General features: G+C 38.0%; 2 protein-coding genes and 1 pseudogene across 3 annotated transcripts; 2 read left to right on the forward strand and 1 right to left on the reverse strand.

The window, feature by feature from the left end:
- The first annotated feature begins 1,993 nt into the window (after positions 1-1,993).
- Positions 1,994-4,077, forward strand: LOC149002915 (pirin-like protein; annotated as a pseudogene). Its single transcript, XR_016170197.1, has 6 exons — positions 1,994-2,409; positions 2,524-2,573; positions 2,681-2,719; positions 2,835-2,863; positions 3,062-3,229; positions 3,381-4,077. The product of XR_016170197.1 is annotated as a pirin-like protein (transcript).
- A 627-nt stretch (positions 4,078-4,704) lies between these two features.
- Positions 4,705-11,011, reverse strand: EMB2761 (threonyl-tRNA synthetase, putative / threonine-tRNA ligase). Its single transcript, XM_089136805.1, has 8 exons — positions 10,581-11,011; positions 10,286-10,432; positions 10,051-10,198; positions 7,909-8,162; positions 6,551-6,928; positions 6,086-6,394; positions 5,314-5,514; positions 4,705-5,170 (listed from the first exon to the last, which is right to left on the reverse strand). The coding sequence occupies exons 1-8, from the start codon at positions 10,914-10,916 to the stop codon at positions 4,910-4,912; spliced, it is 2,034 nt and encodes a 677-aa protein (XP_088992931.1). The 5' UTR covers positions 10,917-11,011; the 3' UTR covers positions 4,705-4,909.
- Positions 11,012-11,280: 269 nt separating this feature from the next.
- LOC149002917 (beta-1,2-xylosyltransferase-like) lies at positions 11,281-20,033 on the forward strand. The gene is made up of 3 exons (XM_089137907.1): positions 11,281-12,058; positions 12,278-12,427; positions 18,702-20,033. The coding sequence occupies exons 1-3, from the start codon at positions 11,351-11,353 to the stop codon at positions 19,425-19,427; spliced, it is 1,584 nt and encodes a 527-aa protein (XP_088994033.1). The 5' UTR covers positions 11,281-11,350; the 3' UTR covers positions 19,428-20,033.
- Positions 20,034-20,746: the final 713 nt, after the last annotated feature.

Raw genomic sequence — 20,746 nt, forward strand, 5'->3', positions numbered from 1 at the left:
TCTCAGTACAAAAGATTAATAATCAAAACCAATCAAAGCATAAATTTAATCCGAATAATGGTTCAGTTGGTAAAAGGCCAAACTAGAGACATGTTGTATAGATTAATATCCAGTCCATTTCTAATAAGAAAATCGATCATTCATTTCCTTGTAAATGTGTAACATATGTCCTAATATTACATCAAAAAGTTGACGTCTATTTATTAAATTATATTATTTTATTTTTTTAATTTAATCACAACTCTTTTATGCGACTTACTATTAATGTGATGGTACACACATCTATAAAATAAATAAAATTTCCACTCCATATACTTTATCTGAAACGAATATGTTCTCTCACTTCCTTGTTAACTTACTTACCGGTCATATCTGAAGAGAAGTTCTTTAGTACCAAATTTTAAAGTAGTGGCTTTTCTCAGACGTCATGCTTGTGTGTCAAATGCGTCAATAAATTAAATCCGACTAAACTTAATATCAATTCCATTTCATTATTGAGGTGATGTCTCAACAACCATCGGATCTACTGGATCTCTTGTCTTGTCAAAGTCATGAGGAAGGAAATTTCTTTAAATACATATAAGGTAGACTAAAGGTGGGTCCAGCATTGTTCTTCTTCATACTTCTTTACCAAATATTTAAGACTAAGAAGATGCACTAGAGATAAAGAAGTCTTCCCTCCCAAATATGTGATAGACGGTGTAAAGGAAGGATATTCCTCTACCTACTTCCCAATTCCCGGAGGTAAGTTGTCTAGTAAATGAACGATAAAAAAGTGAGAGTAGTGTAATAGATAGAGGATCCTAATTTACCATAATAAGTTTGAATCATCTATCTTGATGTGTAGAGGTTTGTGTTCTTTCACGCTAAAATTTCTTGGGTGTTGCACAATTAATGCACAACACCTGTAGCAAATGGTTGACATCTCAATCTCGACTGAGATTTTCTTCTTGACCGTCCATTTTCAAAAGTGTGTTTTCACACTTTTTGAAAAACGGTCGCAACATAATGTTGTGCACTGATTACGCAACATTGAAGTCAAGTTGCTCTCCCACTTTTACACCACAAATTAAGAGGAAAGGTCACGTTTGATTTTTCTGCCAGAATTTAAAAATAGACTCTACTCCGAATGTGTGATAGAAAGATACAAAAATAGCACAAAGATAGATGATGATAACTTTAACATATATTTATCCCACTCACTTCATTTATCTCTCGAATTAGGATTTTGTGCTCTCCCATTGGTTTCCCAATCACAAAAATATAGTGGGGCCCACGGGTGAAATTTTAATTTTAATTTAATTTAATTTTTTTTAAAAAGTGTTTTTTACCGTGGGCCCCATTGTTTTGTGTGGTCGGGAAGTTGTCAGGGTGCACAATGGGAAAGTTGATCCTAACTCACCAAAACCAATAGGAAGAAAGTTAGATAGATGCGTAAACCTATTCAACCCAACCAAAAGCGAAAAAGCTTGGATCCTGCGCAGGATCATCAAGCCGAAATTTTGGCCGTAGGATCCGAAATTTTCACCAAAATTCCAATCCCACAGCCCAAAGTGAATGGCTTGATGGTCCTGCGCATTTATTGCGCAGGACCCAAGTTCCAACCAAAAGCACACCAAAGAACAAGTAGATCTGTGTGTGTTTTCCCAAAAAATAAAAAATAAAAAGAATTTATGTGCGTGTTATCACAACCATCAAGTTGGCATATGCTTGAAATATATTGGTCAAAAAGATCATCACTCAAATCAACTGCTGTTAATATCAACTTTAAACCAACGGCCGAGATTTCAGATAGGATAAGACATCATCATGACACAACATGACATCATCGAATCACCACGTCACTGTAACGTCATTGTATATTTGTATTTGAAAACCAGAATTTCAAAATAAAGATAAGGAGTAGGCATCAAACAAGCCTGGAGAACTGGATGAGTGGAAGGAAGGAATTGCCTTTCAAGACTTTGACTTTCACCAAATTTATAATGAACTCTTTCTTCCATTAATTGGGTCTGGTATAATTGGTGCAGCCAAGCCTTTGACTCGCCATTAATGGACTTTTAAAACTTTCTGTTATAAGTACTGTCGTGGTGGGTAGCTAGTCTCACTCATTCTCATGATCTCTTCACCATTTCTTGAATCATTCCTCACCTGTTTGATTTGGGGTCCCATTCTTGTCTGGGTTTTGGTTTCCCTTATCCCATTAATTGATTTTCGTTTCTCTGTAAATACACAAACATCTTCCCCTTCTTGTTCAAAAGATCCAAGTTGTTGTGGAGACAAGAGGAAAATAATGCCTGGAACAGAGATCTCAGGTGCTTTTAGAGAACCTCGCTTTGTGGTTAAGAAGTTTCAGGCCATAGCTCAAAGAGAAGGAGCTGGTGCTGTTGTTAGACGAAGCATAGGAAGGTAAGAAATTCCACACTGGGACTCTGTCTTTCTTCTATTTGTTTTCATCAACTACACTCTCAGACTCTTGATTCATTTCAGTGCTTCTGGTTAATGGATTATTGATTTCTACAGGTTTGAGCTCAGATACTTCGACCCTTTCCTAGTATTAGATGAATTCCAAGGTCTGTTTTTTTTTTCTCTTTTCCAATTTGTGGGATTTTTTTTCTCTTCTCCTGTTTCTCTTTGAATCCTTCTAAAATTTGGTTTGGTTTTCCTCTGAATCTTTCAGTTACAGCTCCCGGTGGATTTCCTGATCATCCACACAGAGGTAACATTCTGTTCCTTCTCTCTCTGCACCTGATATTTCTTAAAGAACAAGTTTCAAATTGCCTTTCTGAGGATGCTTAAATCATAATCTAAATAAATCTCTTCTTGATTTGCAGGTTTTGAAACCGTCACCTACATGTTGCAGGTAGATATCGAATAAATAAAGACATCATTTTGCCAATCCATGAATGATGGTCTAGTGTAACTATAAAGCAGGATTTTAAAATCTTTACTTAAGCATTTCATTGTTACATCTTGTTGCAGATCAAGAAGAGCTTTTAAAGTTTTTGCATTCGTTATTGAAGGATTGTTGGTTTCTGATATATTTGTCTTTGGGTCACAGGGAGCTGTTACACATGAAGATTTCAAAGGGCATCAAGGGAACCATAAGGGCAGGTGACTTACAATGGATGACAGCCGGTAAAGGAATTGTTCACTCAGAAATGCCTGCAAGTCAGGGAACTCAGAAGGGTCTACAGTTGTGGATCAACCTCTCTTCCAAGAACAAAATGTAAGGAACAGAGACCTTATCCTTGCTGACACAAACTTAATTTACCATCATCATTCTAAATGAGGAATCGCTGAAGCTCAATATTGTCCCAAATTTTACTTACACATTAGACCTTTGTGTGCTGAATATGTTGTATCCATGATCATGTCAGGATTGAGCCAAGATATCAAGAGATGCTAAGCAAAGATGTGGCAGAAGTTGCAAAAGATGGAATCCAAGTTAGAGTTATAGCAGGGGAGGCATTGGGAACCAAATCACCGATTTACACAAGAACTCCAACAATGTACTTGGATTTCACACTAAAGCCAGGAGCTCATCTCCAGCAGCCTATCCCATCCAAGTGGAATTCATTCGTCTATGTCCTAGAAGGGGAAGGTGTCTTTTGCAGCCAAGAGTCTTCACCTACCAAAGCACACAACATTCTTCTTTTAGGCTCCGGTGATGGAGTAGAAGCATGGAACCAATCCTCGAAGCTTCTCAGGTTCATTTTGGTTGGAGGAGAACCAATAGGTGAACCTGTAGTGCAGTATGGACCTTTTGTCATGAACACTCAAGAAGAGATTGACCAGACGATCGATGATTACGAGTATTGCATCAATGGGTTCGAGAACGCCAAGCATTAGAGATCAAAAACTATGCTTGGGATTGAATTTTTAGTGATTCTAGATTTGTATTCTTTTAGTATTGATAGAATAAGGGAAGAAAAATGATGGTTAATACTGGAGTTGGTGTTAACAAAGAAAATGTACTCAAAAGTTCAGAAGATATATTTAAATGGAACACTTCAACAGTTTGTAATTAATAAGATCCTTGCATTTAATTCTGTTAAAGATCCTAGCACAGTTAATCACGTAGAACCAACCCATCAAATAACGAATCAGCTCTTTTTGGCATCAATTCTCATTCTCTATTATGAGGTTTTTTCATTATTTTAAGTTGTTTGATATCTATTATCAGTTTTATTTTTATTTAAAATAATAGAAAAACTTCCAAAATCTATAATAAACTTTTTGTCTATTATGAATTATGGTAATAATTTCATTTTCTTCATTTATGCACAAGTTTACTTAAACTTTTATGGTTAAGATGAGGATAAAATAGTCAATATATATCTTTTTATAAAAACCATAATTTTTCCCTCTTTTGTCACTTGCTCACTATTATTTACTAACAATTTTTATTTGACACCAAACTTATTTTTCATTTCATAATTTAATTTCGATAAAATTCGCCAAAACATTTTTCATTCTTGATCAGTAATGAATTCTTGTACTTATTTCTTTTAAGTAAGCATAATAGAGAATGAGAATTGATACCAAAAAGAGCTTTCGAAGCTAACTAATTCTGTTCCTTGCTGATAGAGTTACAACAATTAATAATAACGAAATTGGACTGAGCTGTCCAGGGATATCTTCCACTTGATGATATACAGCTAAACAAATGATAAGGAATCAAAACAGCAAGTACTGTAAAAATAATAACAATTCTTTGCTTTAGTTTAGTTTACTATCCAAATAAAGTATGTGTTCCCCTCCCCACAAAAAAGAAGAAAAAAAAATTCTAAGTATGTGTCTCAAATCTATTTTACAATTATATCAATGCATGATCTGCTTAAAGACAAGTATGTTGACGTTCCATCCTTCCATAACTGACCCAATATATCTGATGAAATGATGCAGCCTAAATTGAAGTTCTGCTGTCAATTGCAGACTTGATTCTGCATATGAAATCATCAATTGTCATGGTTCCAAGCTCTCCACCAAACCTAGATCTAACAGTAACAGTTTGGGTTTCAGCTTCTTTGGGACCCACAACTGCCATTAAGGGGATCTTCTGCTTCTCTGCATTTCTTATGAGCTTTGGCAAGCGCTCACCATGGCAAGCTTCAGCCCTGATACCGTCATCTTTCAGCCTTTTCATCACCTTGCTGCAGTACTCAAGCTGCAAAAGCATATATGCATGCTTTTAAGTAAGGGCACAAAAATATTCACATGGCAATCAAGGTTATCAAATAAGATATCGGTTGATGATATTATGATAACCTAGAATGCCTAAATTGGTCAAATCATGGAAGCACTACATACTTGAGTATCAGTGACAGGTAATATACGGGCTTGGATTGGAGAAAGCCATAATGGAAAATCGCCAGCATAATGCTCTATAAGGACCCCAAAGAAGCGCTCTAAAGACCCAAGCACGGCTCGGTGTATCATGATTGGCCGCTTCTTCTCTGAGTTATGATCAACATAAGTAATATCAAACCGCTCTGGCAAATTAAAATCAACCTGTTGACATTACCGAGAAGAATATATTAGTTCCTAATGGAGTTAGCATCTGATGCATGACCACAACAAAAACAATGACTATCAACTTGCAGCTAAAAGATAGCAGGGGGTAAACAATGCTTAAACTAAACTAGTCTGAATGGCTCAGTGCATCTAATGGCACTTGAAGACATTAATCCACGGCATGGTCAAAAAGAAGATGACATAAATGTATACCACAATCAAAAGATAGAATTCTAAAGAAAAGCTACCATGCATTGAAGCAGTCTCATTATATTTATAGGAAATTATACTGAACCAGGCAAAAAGATGACCATGCCTACTGGTGAGGAATCCCTCGTTGATCAAACATTAGAGACTACGAGATTGTGGTATCATGTGAATCAACTTCTTTTTCCATTTCAGCCTACTACACTGAGTAGAACTTCTTCTCATGCTCTAAGGAACCATTTTAAATAAGGCCTCCGAAAAGGTCTCAGTTGCCACAAGATAAATGGACAAATGATCACTTAAAGCAAAAACTCAGATAGCACATTCAGCAAACTGCAACTCATTCTAATAAATTACTTGCCTGCACAGTTGAGCATTGCCACTTTCTTCCAAGAGCATCCTGAATTTTGAGATCAATCTTCGGACCATAAAAAGCACCACCACCTTCATCAACCTGGTAGTCCCAACCTTTATCATCCAATGCATCTTTAAGAGCGACTGTTGCCTTGTTCCATATATCATCAGATCCCACAGCTTTCTCCGGTCTTGTGGAAAGGTTCACTTCGTACTTGCTGAAGCCAAATTGGAGCAATATTTCTTCAGTTAGATCCAGAACACCCCTAATTTCATTCTTGATCTGATTCTCCAAGCAGAATATGTGTGCATCATCCTACAGAGGATTGAAAGTAATTACTTCATATAATTTAAGAGCATCCTTTGGTTGGATAGTGCCACAAAATTACTTGTCAAAAGTCTGTTTAATGCCAAAATAAGTTTTAAAACCTTACAAGTTAGCATGTCCTGGCCTCAAACGGCAGATGTATACCTGAGTAAAACCTCTTACACGAAACAAGCCATGTAAGCTTCCCGAAAGCTCATACCGATATACAGTACCCAGCTCAGCAACTCTAATTGGAAAGTCTCTATATGAGTGCTGCTTCCTTTTGTAGACCAGAATATGGTAGGGACAGTTCATTGGTCGAAGTTGATAGAGTTCATCCTCAATGCTCATTTGGTCATACATATTCTCCTTGTAGAAGTCTAGATGACCACTGATTTTCCAGAGGTCTACCTTTGCTACATGTGGGGTGTACAACAAGTCATAACCGTGTCCTATGTGTATTCTTTTCCATGAATCTTCTATTATGTGCCTCACTATGGCACCCTTTGGATGCCAAAATACTAAACCCCCACCTGCTTCATCCTGCAAAAAATGTCACCAACCCAACAGAAGATCTCACTAAATGAGATATAAATCATCTTCTGGCACATAATTAAATGGCAAATAAGTAGATTCAGCAGCAATGCTTGGGAGAATAAAGTAAGAAGAACAGAAACATTAATCAAGCATTAGCATTACAAAAATTGGATTCACTATTAGTGAACCAGCGAAAAGAAAAGAATTTACATGTATGCTTGGTCTCCAATAAGATGCTGACCCTGTGCTTAAAATAATAAGAAGAAACAAATAAAGTTATTAAAATATTATTAATCATCAGAATGCCACTATGTTGAGGCAAATGCTTGGCTTATTATTTTGGGATAGCATAAATAGAACTTTCATATTGTTGTTTCAATATGCAAGTGCTCTCGCCTCTCACCAGGACCATCATCTACAGTGCAGACCTACTGAATCATACGTAAGTTCAATGCTGCCAAAGATTCAGTTGCTGCTAGGTGGATATGGATAGGTTAGTCACTGGGACGATGAATCAATGACTTCATTAAGTTTCCCATTTGTGACTTGGAATTTTGTTTCTTTTGTTTGTGACTGTCTTTTTATGCTGGGCACTACGCAACTAAAGATGGTTGCTGTGATTACTTTTCCCTACGATTCATATGATAAATTAAACACTTTACTTTATTCCGATGATTTTTTGACCTTATAGCAGTAATAAAAGGTTGATGTCCACCCCCACCCACTTTTCATTTTAAATGTTTCCAATAAAGCCCTGAGAATAAAAAAGGAATGTTGGGAAATACCTAAGGTTGATTAGACAAGTAACAGACGATTCGTGCTTTTATCAGAATATAACAACCATTATCTTATTGCAACATGTTCCGACATCTAACATACCATAAAACCTAATAAACTGATCACTATCAAATTTCATAAATAAAATCCATAGTCTACTACCAATACCAAAAATACCATTTCAGAAAAGGATTCTAAGCGCACCTCACCTGTATAGAAAATAGATCAAGATCTTGGCCAAGGCGCCTATGATCACGGCGTTTTGCCTCCTCTTTAAAGTGAAGGTATGCTTTCAACTGTTCTTCATTTTCCCATGCAGTGCCATAGATCCTCTGCAGCATTTGATTTTTTACATCCCCTCTCCAATATGCCCCAGCTACAGATTCAAGCTCAACTGCTTTTTTGTTTATAAGGCCAGTAGTTTCAACATGGGGTCCAGCACAAAGATCCCACCACTCATTACCTGGAAAGAACATGAAAAAGTTAAAGAAGCAAAAAAGTAGTACACAACAGGAAATATATGACAAGGGTCTCACAACAAATCTAATCTTATGAACACTGCAACTGGGAACTAGATAAAAATAACCAGGCACTTCACCTAATGCATAGGCTTCATGAGGTGACCCAACTAGTTGGAGCGTAGCTTATCCCATACATTAATGGGTGATCACAAGGATAAGGATTTCAGTGGCAACCAAGGTTCTGACCAGCCAGAAACTAGAATTGTTCAAAACCAGGCATTCTTTGGCTCAAACTTTACATTTGATGGGCTGATCAAAAGTGATTGAAACCATTGAAACAGGTCAAAACTATCAAAACAACCCAAATTAGATTGGTTGAAATAGGTTGCAATTGGTCAAAACTTGGCATTCATTGGTCGAAAATATATTGAGATTTCTAAAAGAAAATACCGTAGCCATCTATTGAAACCAGTCAAGTAAAAAATAGGGATTCTTTTACGAAACTGAGACAACTCTCATATTTTGGCTGTTTTTTACCCATATTTGGTTCCTGGGTGATCACAACGCAACAAAACCGACCAGACCTACGAAGTATACTCAGATAGTAGTAGTATTGCTGAGCTCCTAAGAATTCGTCATTTTTTTCATCATATCCACCTTCATCAACTTGCTTCAATCATTCATAAGGAAGACAGAAGAGCAGAGGTGCAAGTTTGGCCCTGACAGCCCAAACCCTGAATTAGGGTCAGGGTGAGAGATGAATGTTTGACTTGGCCCAGCCAAGCCCAACTGGCAGGCTCAGGGTTTTGAAAACCCTGCCAATCCAACACTGTTACAGCTTTAGGGAAGAGACATTGGAGAAATTAAATTGGAACACAAGAGAACTGTTAGACTAGGCATGTTTTATGAATCACACTGAGATGTGACCACGAGAAAAACAGAATATCCACAAAATGAGTGTAACTGCCAAGCAGATGAATTCGAATCACTGGCCAGGTATGGAAGGATAGAGTAGGAAATGGAGTAATTCACACCAACCGAGGTATAATATTGATAGCCAACAAGATAAGGAAAGTTAACTAAGTGTAGTTGTATATAGCAAAGACTAGTGATTCCACCTTGGAGATTGATCTGTTGAAGGGACAAAAGGAAGGCTAAGGATTTCATTGGTTGAACTAGTGACACAAGACCTGAAGGCTTAATATTTTGTAGAAGACAAAATTGAGTGTGACGAAGAACTGGATATGTGTGCTTATCTCAAGTATATGGTAATTCGATGAGAATCAGCTTGAGTTGACAGCCAAGAACCTCAAGGCAGATTAGAGATTGCTACAAAAGTTAAACTACGAATAAACCATTTAATAAGGCATAATTTGATCTGTTTAAATATTTAAAATTTTTGTAGGTGACTCTTTCTTTTCCACCTAGACTATCCCTTTGTTAGCACTAATTAACTGTTGTATCTCACAATGGTAAATGAAGAATTATTGCCAAGTCTCTTCCGAAATCTACCTGAGGAAAATCCTAGCACAGTGTTGAAGGTAAACTAAAGAATCATAATAAGCCTCCATAGCACAAGTTGGATGTATTCTTAAAGGGGCATCACACACTTAAAAGAAGGTGACTGATCAAATTTTTCTACAGCAAAAGATAAAGAGATAAAACAGAAGTACTGGAAATTTTAAAATAGGGAACAAAGTACAGTTTTCATTACTTTCAAGTGCACATAAATGAGGAAAAAGCTTTTCTAAGCCCTCGACTGGTGGATGGGTTTCAAGTAATTTAAATGACTACTAAAATGTATGTGAGCCATCCAGACAGAATGATATACTGTAACATGAAGGGGAATAAAAGGTAAAGCTTAACAGGCAAGGAAGAAAGAAGACTGACCAATGTGATAGATTGTGATGGGATCTTCTTTAATACTTTCCAAAATCTCCATCTTGTAAGGTTCGTTTATGGCCTTTATTCTTTTCTGAGCTTCATCTCTCGATACCTCTTCTCTTACTAGTGGTAAATTTCGGCTAATAATGCGATCCTACAGATGATGTAACAAATAAATTCTGTACCCAGAAAACATAGGTTAATGAATTTCTTTTCCCAAGTTTATAATGGCTTTGCTTACCATCTCCTTTTTAATCCTCTTCAACTCCTGGTCCTGTAAAGGTTCCATATGAAAGTCATAGTAAAACCCATTTTCTATCCATGGTCCGATAGTCACTTTAGCCTCTGGGAAGAGCTTCTGAACAGCCATGGCCATAACATGTGCACACTGTAATTAAACACCAACAGAAACCCGGTCAACGGGGAATTCCAACAAGCACCGATGTTAGGAGCAAAATTTATATCTCATTCTGACATTATGGATTCAATTATAGTAAAAAAACAAGAACAGAAATCGAACTATTGTCTTTAATTACCGTGTGTCGAATTCTTAACAATTTCTCCGAGGACTCGTTGGTGGGAAGAATAACCTCCTGTTCCTTCACAGAATTTTCTACAGGAATGCTATCCTCGGCCACTGTCGCAGCTTCAGGCGAACCGGTGGCGATGGCTGACGATGCTGTTGAGGAGAATTTGGCTTTCTTTATCTGAGAGTAAACCCTAATACCAGTCGCAGTGGAAATCAAACTCTTCAAAGGTAAGAGAGGGAGAAATAAACATGGTTTTCCTGTAAACGAATTGGTTCGAGTATTCGAAAGCTGAAGATAGGGAGCGAAAGGTGACTTCGATGAAGCCATTCTGCGAAGATACATTTTGCACCCCTCTCTCTTCAGCTGCTAACTATGGAGCATTTGTGTGGCAGAGCTTTCCGCTTCTCTTCTCAGTTCTCTCACAGAAGAGTGCAGATCCCATCCACCCCTCCACCCATCCACCCACGTTCACGAATGTGGGACCCAACACTGTGTTTTTTTTTTCTTCAATACAAATACGTTTTTTATATACAGGAAAATTGAGAGGAGTATATTATATATGCCGCCGAGAATGACCGATTACCAAAAAAAAAAAAAATTGGCAGAAACCATTCACATTGCCCTCCATGAATCGCTATATCCGATACTTTATCCGATATATTTTCCTAACCGATCTGGCTGAACGGTTCGTAAAGGAGTTGGTGAAAACCTCGGGAAGCCCGAAATGGAAAGAGACAGGGTTGAGCAGAGAAGACGTTAAGCTCTCAAAAAATATAATGAGCAGAAGGAATGCTTTTCTGTTCAAAATCATCGTTTTCCTCTTCGCTTTGAACTGCTTCTCTCTCTACGTTTACTTACACCGCTATGGCAACCCCAAAGTCCACCTCCATGATCATCAGCAGCCTCAGCAGCAAATACAGAAACACCATCAACTTCCAGTGTCAGTCCTCAATTTCCATGCGAAACCATGGCCAATCCTTCCTTCTTATCTTCCTTGGTCTTCAGACCCTAATGTCCCTCCCTATTCATGCGAAGGCTATTTCGGCAATGGCTTCAATCGTCGTATCGAACTTCTTCTTCCCTCTCCTGTGATCAGTCGAGGATCCCTCCCCAGTGATGGTGTCAGGGGCGGGCAAGGCGGTTGGTTTCGTTGCTTTTACAGCCAATCACTTGAGAGCTCCATTTGTGAAGGTGGGAGAATACGGATGAATCCCGATAGGATACGAATGTCTGTTGGAGGAGAAAATCTCAAGTCTGTGATTGGCCGGGACGAAAAGCAGGAACTTCCTTCCTTCGATTCGGGTGCTTTTGAAGTCGAATTCGCCCAAGGTCTCAATCGAAGCGAGAATGTAAACGGGGGGAAGCTCGTGAATCAGGAGTTCCTCTATCATTTGGTACCGAAAGGTACTGTTACCTTTCATACAATGCGGGCTTTACTTGATTCCATGCGATTGGTGGATGCTGAGGAGTTCAGGTGCTCTGAGGTTTGGTTCCAAACCTTTTTTATATTGTTTGGCCACTTATCTTGATTACGACTGTTATTGGTTCCATTGTTTCGACGGAATGTGGGTTTGCCTGTTTGTTTAGTTCTGCTTGTTATGCAGTGTTGTTATTCTTCTGTGACATTTTTCTTTCCCCTCTTGGGGGCTAGGGAGCTTATTTCCTTGCATTTCCTTACGTTAGAGTGTGAATTATTATTGCAGTGGGTTGAGGAGCCAACCCTTCTGGTTACACGTTTTGAGTATGCAAACCTTTTCCACACAGTGACAGACTGGTACAGCGCATATGTTGCTTCCAGAGTTACTGGCATGCCTAATCGACCTCATCTAGTTTTCCTGGATGGCCATTGTAAGGTACAAATGCTAATCTGTGCCTATCTATTTCTTATGAAAATGGCTGGTAATATTATATTAAGTAGCTGAAGTAATGTACTTAAAACCTGGAACCAATGATTCAAATTTGATATCCAAAACTTTGCAAAAGATTTTTCTTTTATAATAGCTTAATGTTGCTCGACTTATCTGCTCTTATTTGCTGAGCATCTTTGGCTTTTCATTTTAGCTCTCTACGTTTCATTGTTTATTTGCAAGCATTACCCTTCTCTCAGATATTATGTAGGTGCATTAACCTTATGATAGTGTTGTATCTGTATCTGTGCTTGTTCTTTTTCTTGGTAAACCATTGGGGTCACTATCTGGACAAGGAATTTTATTTGGGATCTTATTTTCCCTTCATTCATATGACCAATGCTGTGGTTCTTTTTTTTTTTTTTGGGGTGGGGGGGGGGGGGTTGGTCAACCAATGCTGTGTTAGTCTTTCTGAATGACTCATTCTTTACTTTTTTGTCCAACATGATACTCACTTAAAGCAAGTCGTTGTCTTTTTAATGGTTTCATTTTGCTCATCATTTAGCATCTTCTCAATTTTCATTGATTAAATGTCCCTTTGAAATATTCCTATTTGGCATCATTTGGCAGTCTTTGGATGAAATTTAATGAATTCTACATCAGTCTTCCATTTGTCTACTTTCCATGCCACAACAAAGAAAACTTGATTTTCTTAATTGCAATCTAGAGAGGATCTGCTAATAACTCATTTCCTTGAAACCTTCTGTTTATTTCGTATTGATTTCATAAATACTTACTTGTAAAGCACAGGAGAGAGAAAAAGAAGCCCCTTTAGTGCTAAACCTCTACCCTTCCAATCTAGTAAATTAGAAAATTCTTGTTTTTATGACAAATTTATGTCTGCTCCCTTGTTTTGCAGATAATTGCAGCTACTTCTCTACCTCCCCATAGCACTAAGTCTGTTAATTTTGTAAGAAAATGTCAATTCTCACTGTTTACTTCTTCTTCTTTGCTTCCATCGTGCTCCTGCTGTTGCTGGAACCTTATCCAGCCCTACCCTCTGCATCCCATCGTTGCCGGCTGCAACCTCTCTCTCCTCTTTTTCTTTCTTTTATAAAGACTATTTTCATGGAGTTTTGCTTCGTTCTGTTGTCATGTAAGTCAACTTTCACCAACACTTTCTGAAACAAATACCACAAGAGGTCACAAGATCTGATCGGATTCGCATAAAGTATATAGTCAGAATAAACATAGTAAATTTCACAAAGCAATTATTTTATGTATTTTGGCTCAATCATTCATAAATAAAAAATGTGATATAGAGGACGTAGTATCACAAAGAATTAAAGTAGGGTGGATGAAGTAGAGAGGTGTGTCTAAGGTCATGTGTGATCGACGTATTCCTTTAAAACTTAAAGGAAAATTATATAGGATTGTTGTACTACCAGCTATGATGTATGGTGCAGCGTGTTGGGCTATTAAAAATCATCGTATAGATAAACTGAATGTAGCAGAAATGAGGATGCTAAGATTGATAATTGACAAAACTAGGAAGGATAAGGAATGAAGTGATCATATTAGAGCTGGTTTGGGAGTAGCTTTGATAAATGATATGCTATGAGAAAGCTGATTGAGGTGGCATGACAATGTTCTTGAAGGCCTTTAAATGCTCTGTACGAAGAATTGATTTAATCTAAATCAAATGAATTAGAAGAACTAGGGGCAGACCTAAGATAACCTCAAGAGAAGTGGTGAGAATGGATATGCATAGCTTAGGCCTTGTATCTAGTATTGCCTCAAATAGAGCTGACTGGAATGCAAGTATCCATGTAGCCAACTCCATTTAGTTGGGAGTCTTGGGACAAGGCATGTTGTTGTAAACCTAGGAATAACCAATGGAAAAGGGAAAAAAAATAAAAAAAATCAGTGAAAATAGGTTTCTAGGTCTTTGATGCTGCTCGTGTGATCTATTGATTTCTCAAAATTAGGAGCAGCAGAAAAAGATGATGATGTGAAAAAATGGATGGAAATGCTGCTTCTATCTGGAAAATTACGGTTCTCTCTAGCTATGGAAGTGCTTGATGAGCTTCTTCTCCAGAAATGCTGCTTTTGAATCTCATCAAATCAAACAATGGTTTTGAATCCCGTCCTATGCTACTACTTAAGGGTTAAGGCATGGATTTTTTAGAAAAGTTCTACATGATAATTTGGTATTCTATTTGAATCCTAGCGCCAGTTGTAGGTTTCTAAGCTTGTGCTCTGTTTTAGCATTACAACTGGCATGGAAATGGAATGATAAGAAGGGTTAGTCTGAATCTCAATTTTCTTTTCTGGAGTTTCTCCTGCTTGATACTTGCTTTTGTTGAACTTCAAACTTTTCTTTTCTTCGTCTTCAATAAAACCTGCACTATTTAGGATTTTCATTGGATGTACCAGAGAACAAACATCTTTTAACATCTATTACAATCCTTATACTGAACCTAGTTGCATCGTGGGGTGGTGCTTAGATTTTTCCAGAGAAGATGATGATGTTTTAAACAAACGAGGGTAAAGATGTTAAAACACCTTCACCAAGGCTATTAGAGGCATCTAGTTGATATTTGGGTGATGACATCATCACTTAACTGTGGTCAGCTAACAGTAGGGGCAAGGTTGTAAGAATTTCCAAAGTACAGCGTAGGTTTATAATTCAGGGGTGGTAGACATAGTTGTTTGCAGAACCAGGGGTGATAGATGTAATATTGCCCTGGTGGGGAGAAGTGGTGGAGGATGTTTGTGATTTATTTTAAAAAGTTGGCCAATATTTATATCCTGAAATCTCGAAGCTAGAACTTTGAGCACCATAATAGTTTAGGAGAGTGAAAAAGAAGTGGAAGAATAGATCTGTAAATTTCCTGACAGTTTTGCTTGAATAGAGCAGTGACAACAATCCATGAATGCAGATATTGTAAGAGAAAAATAGAATCAGAACTTCATTTGCTTGACTAGATTAGATCTTATCAGCTATCATGCTTGAGCAGACAAAGAGAGCCCCAGACCACACACTGAGACAGAGATAAAGAGAAAGCGAGATGAAATATAAGGGAAGGGGGAAGTGAAATAAAAAGCAGAAAAGGTGTTCGCATGTGGGCTTTGTCAACTTGTTTCAATTTCAAATCTCTCTGTGGAATTTGGAAGATGCCTAATGTGGAAGCCTTTTCAAGTGAACAAGAAAGGCTGACTGAGTGTGGACAACATTACTTATGCTATTGCCTAGTCACTTCTGTTTTTGTACCGGAATCAGTGGCTGTTAATCTTGACTTAAGGGTGTTTCAATTTTTTATTTTAAGAAAAGAAATTCATGGTGTGGAGCACGTGCTATCGACTGAACTAGCCCTTGTCATCGACATTCAGGTGTAGGACAATCTCCAGGTTTTCATTGCATATCTTGAGTTTGCTGGTCATATTGATTGTTTTATTCTTTCTATCTTTTTTTCTATCTTTGTTTTTTTTTGGTGGGGGGGGGGGGGTATCTAGGTATACTGAGTGTTGTTGAACGCCTTATGGTTATCAACCTAGTTTATGCAAAATGATGTTAGTTAATGCTTTCATATTTTTGTTATTGCATTTATTTGATATACTAGGGGTGGGCCTGGGCACAATGGTTAGTGGACCACAGTTGTAGGTTGAGGTCCAGGTATCGAAACAAGCACTTAGCAAAAATTGGTGGGCTAAGGTTGTGTAGGAAACTTGCCCCCACAACCCCTGCCCCCCCCCCCCCCCACCCCCCCCCCCCCCAAAAAAAAAAAAAAAGAGAGAAAGACTTCAAGAACAGAAATTGGACTCATGGAGATAGGTGAAAATTTTTAACTTTGTAATGCTGGGGTTCTCATACCTAAAAATTCTATAATTCCTAATATGGTAAAACATTTCTAAGTATCAGAAGTGCAGTAAGATATTAATTTGTTTTTATATATAAAAAAAATATTTTCATTCAAAGTGGTTTTGACAGCATCACTCACATCAAATAAAGTTTGATTGGAACATTACTTATTCCATATGAATTAAATTTAAGCAAATTTGGATTTGTGAAAGCTGGTTTTGTGTTTTACAATTTACCTAATGCAGTAAGTCTCATGTCAAAATAAGATCATTTAATAATCAAACTTCTCAAAGAATGAAAGTATTTCTCTCAATCAAGAGCAATATAGTTGTTTGTAGATAAGATTGTTTTTAAAGAATCATATAAATCAAATTTGGAGCTAGGAGTTAGGTATACCAGGACAATGGTCAATTCCAAGGACAGTATACATTGACCAATCCCTAGAACAGCATACCTGGATAGTCTTGAAATTCAAGAATGGTATAAACCACGTGTAAGTTTTGATTGTTTTAAAATTTAAATAACTTGCTTCTTCAGTTCTACTGTCTTCTAGTTCTATGCTGATTTTTGATGACTTGATAAGCTTAATATTGATTTTTTATTCTTTATGTGACTTAATGCTGATTCCTAATGGCTTTGATGTGCTTAGATGTTGATTGTTAATGATAATTATAAGGTATATACTATAGCATACAACATAATGTTAATATATGTTAATATGGGGTTGGGGGTGGGCCAGTGGGGGAATTACACTTGGGTTCCTTAGTTGCCTAGGTGCTTAAGGACCACTCCATCACCTTGGGTCTTCTTGATAATAATGATCCAAGATATTCTCAGCTTCTCTAGAACATTCACTGTCCTAAAATCTGACTCAACTCAGCGAGGTTGAAACATGATGGCTCTACCATCAAAGTTTCCTGTTGTTATGCTTATCATACTATCAAAGTTTTTTTTAAGTAGCGGATTTTTCTCCTGTAATGAAGTAAAGAGATGGGATTTCAGACAAGTAGAGTAATCAGATGGGGGTTGATTGCAGTTTTTCCCAACCTACGAGGTTTGTTTGAAATTCTGAAATTAGTGGAAGAAAAGGAGCAAGTGGTTAAATTAGAGAACACACATATTGAGTGAGCTTGGAGATTTCGATAAAATCATACGATAGCACGGTTAAAAACTTGGAAACCATAACATTGTCGGTTCCAATTAGCGTCAAGATATCTGAATGCTCCAAGGGGTGTGTGTGGACATGAGCTGGATTGGAATTCAAGCAAAATGTACCCAAGGCAGGTGAAATTTGGAAAGGATCATTGTGCAGGGTGTTCAGCAAGTTGTGGTTCTGGCATCAGCTGGAAATCCCAACTCTCATCATCTTTTTATCAAGCAACAATCCTGCTAATTTCACCTGTTTGATCCTGGAAACTTCATCTGTTTAGGTTTTTCCTTCAATATGGCAACCCTGGCCCCTTACAACTGCCACCATCTCTGCCGTGGCCGCATCAGGTACTTCCTTTGCTCACAATGGCCATGTCTCCATCACAGGTTCTTCTTCTGCCCACTGTTTGGGAAACTTCCAGCTATTACTGCTTATAGCTTCTGCCGTAGGTATAGCATCAATTGATCTACCAACTGTCATTAAAAAAAGACAAGGGAAAGAGGAATTTTGCACCAACCGACACTTTGTCCCTTTAAATAGTTTTTTTTAACGAAATGAGTTTTGTACAAGTCACAAGGAAACATTTCCTTTCTTGTAAAGGAATTCCCGTAATTTGAGGCGCATTCCAAATGCAAACCGATATTGTTGAGAGGATAAGATCAAGCTTTAACTGCTGCCATAATGGTGCTGAAGAGCCACAACCATGAAATTGCTCTCCATTTTCTGGTAAGATAATGATGGTCTGATTGGGATTGTTGGGAGGGAACTGGGAGGCGAGAGAAGATGGTCTGGTTGGTGTTATTTGAACAGAAGTGGAAGGTAAGATAATGCGGTTGGTATGAAAGTTAGGGGTTAGGGTTTGAAAGGATTCAGAAGTGTATTCAGGAAGATGAACAAATGGAGAAGACGAGTGGGTACATAAGGGTATTTGGGTAATCTCCAAGCATCCGAAGGGTAGTTCTGGAATTTTCAAAGAAGGAATGATGGTTTAACGGAAATCATTAACAGATTGGACTAATGTGTCCAATAAAAGTCCAACTCTGGGTACCTATGCTCATGAAACATGAAAGGGGGTGTCAATGCATTAAGGCCTTCGTTTTGGGTGTGAAGCATTCTGCCCTGCTATTTAAATATTGATTCTGAATGTTAAAGCTATCCATGAGCATGTTTCTCCTTATTATTACATATTCCTATCAATGCAATCTGTATAAGATACCAGCATCAAGTCTATGATTTGTTATTCCTGATCTCTCCTTTGCTGTTTCCAGACACAACTGGAAGAAACTTGGAAAGCCCTCTTTACAAGCCTGAGATATTCTAAAAACTTCAGTGGTCCAGTTTGTTTCCGTCATGCCGTTCTCTCACCATTGGGTTATGAGACAGCTCTTTTTAAGGGTTTGAAAGACCCCCCAATTGACTGTCAGGGGGCAACTGCACATGATCTACGGCAGAATCCAAATGACCGAAAGACTGCACGTTTATCTGAGTTCGGAGAGATGATACAAGCAGCTTTTGGTTTTCCTGTCATTAGAAATCAATGCCCAGAACTGGTCTCAGGTCATAATGTCTTATTCGTGCGTCGTGAGGACTATTTAGCTCACCCACGTCATGCTGGAAAAGTTGAATCGAGGCTGACTAATGAAGAGGAAGTTTTTGAAGCTCTAAAGATTTGGGCTTTTAATCACTTGAAATGCAAAGTGAACCTTGTCAATGGGTTATTTGCACACATGCCCATGAAAGAGCAAGTCCGTGCGATTCGGGATGCTTCAGTCATAATTGGGGCACATGGAGCGGGTCTTACTCACGTCATTGCTGCCTCACCAAATGCTGTGGTTCTTGAGATAGTAAGCTATGATTTCAGGCGGCCACATTTTAAATTGATATCAAGGTGGAGGGGACTAAAGTATTATGCTATCTATCTAGATGAATCACGTGCAGACCCAAAAGTTGTTATTAAGACTGTTAGCAGCATAATTAATAGTCTTGGCTGCTAGCACTTGGTCTTGTGGATTTAGGTCCACATCTGTTGTTATTTTGCAGTTCAGCGACATGACAAGAATGCTGCAAAAATTGCTTTTCTGGTAGGATCTTCTGCTTCACATTGACTTCCTTATTGGCCAGAATAACCACTAACTCATCCCTCCAAAAGATTCCAGCTTGCCATGATGATGATGCTATTATTCTAGTTCTTTCTTTGGTTGGTACTTCTGGCCTGCAGCGGATATACAAGTTAGTACCCTCATAAGGTCTTGTTTGAGTATCAGACTGAAGGAAGGATGTTTATGCTCTCTTAGAATTCCACTCCAAAAGCTCCATCCGTTGAATAGTGAATTGTGGAACCAAAGTTTATGATTTAGTTATGAATGTCTTTTTACCGTTTCACTGGAGATATATCATCTTGGTTGGCCAAATATTTCAGGCTGAGCAAATTGGTTGCAAATCTCAATATCTTGTTGTTATTTTTTTATTATTCTTTTACTTATTGCCTACAAGGAACAGTAAAATATTTGACCTTGGGTTTAGTTCACTGATTTAAATACAAGTTCAGTTTGTACCATTCAAAATTACATTTAACATGATATTATGTAGATTAGCTACACCTTGAGCAACTATGTGTCCCTGCACTCCCCCCCCCCCCCCCAAAAAAAAAAAAAAAAAAAAAACCAGAAAAACTTGTTTATTACCTTATTGCAGCTGATCCACCCTTAGTTTGTCAATATTACACTTCTAATAGAAAAGAAAGAAAAAGAGAGAGGAGGGGAGGTCCCGTTTTTGGGAACTTTAATTGGACGATGTGTTTGTCAATGTTGCAAATGGCCTCACTTTTTACATTTTATGTGACTCCTTTTCTATTGGTGGTTCCTACAGCCTGAGAGCCTGCCATTTTACATTAGTAGGTTGTTGGATGAACCAGCAGGAACTTTCTCTATGGGTGATTCCTACATTAATGGTGTGGGGGACCTTTTCATTACCTTACATGTATGGAGCTGAGTAGTTCATTAGTGGAACACATGGAAGCAACAAGAAGATACAAGACATACAGGCCTATGGGGACAGTGAAAGTAGATCAATGGCTGGAAGACCAAATCTGATGTTTTGGAGTGGTCCACAGCTGCAAGAACCTGTAGAAGATGGAGATGGTGATTTGAAAGTTGGAGGATCTCTGACAGCTAATGGATATGGGGGAAGGGAAGACTGCTATTGTCGACGATAGCTCCTCCAGAACGAAAGGGAAGGAAAAGGAAGTACTTCATGCTTCATTTGATCAATTACATTGGTATTTATCCTTCTTCGCAATAACAGAGGCTAACAT

Source organism: Hakea prostrata, chromosome 10, assembly GCF_041222555.1.
Source record: "Hakea prostrata isolate BN-2017 chromosome 10, UWA_Hpros_2, whole genome shotgun sequence".
Taxonomy (NCBI): domain Eukaryota; kingdom Viridiplantae; phylum Streptophyta; class Magnoliopsida; order Proteales; family Proteaceae; genus Hakea; species Hakea prostrata.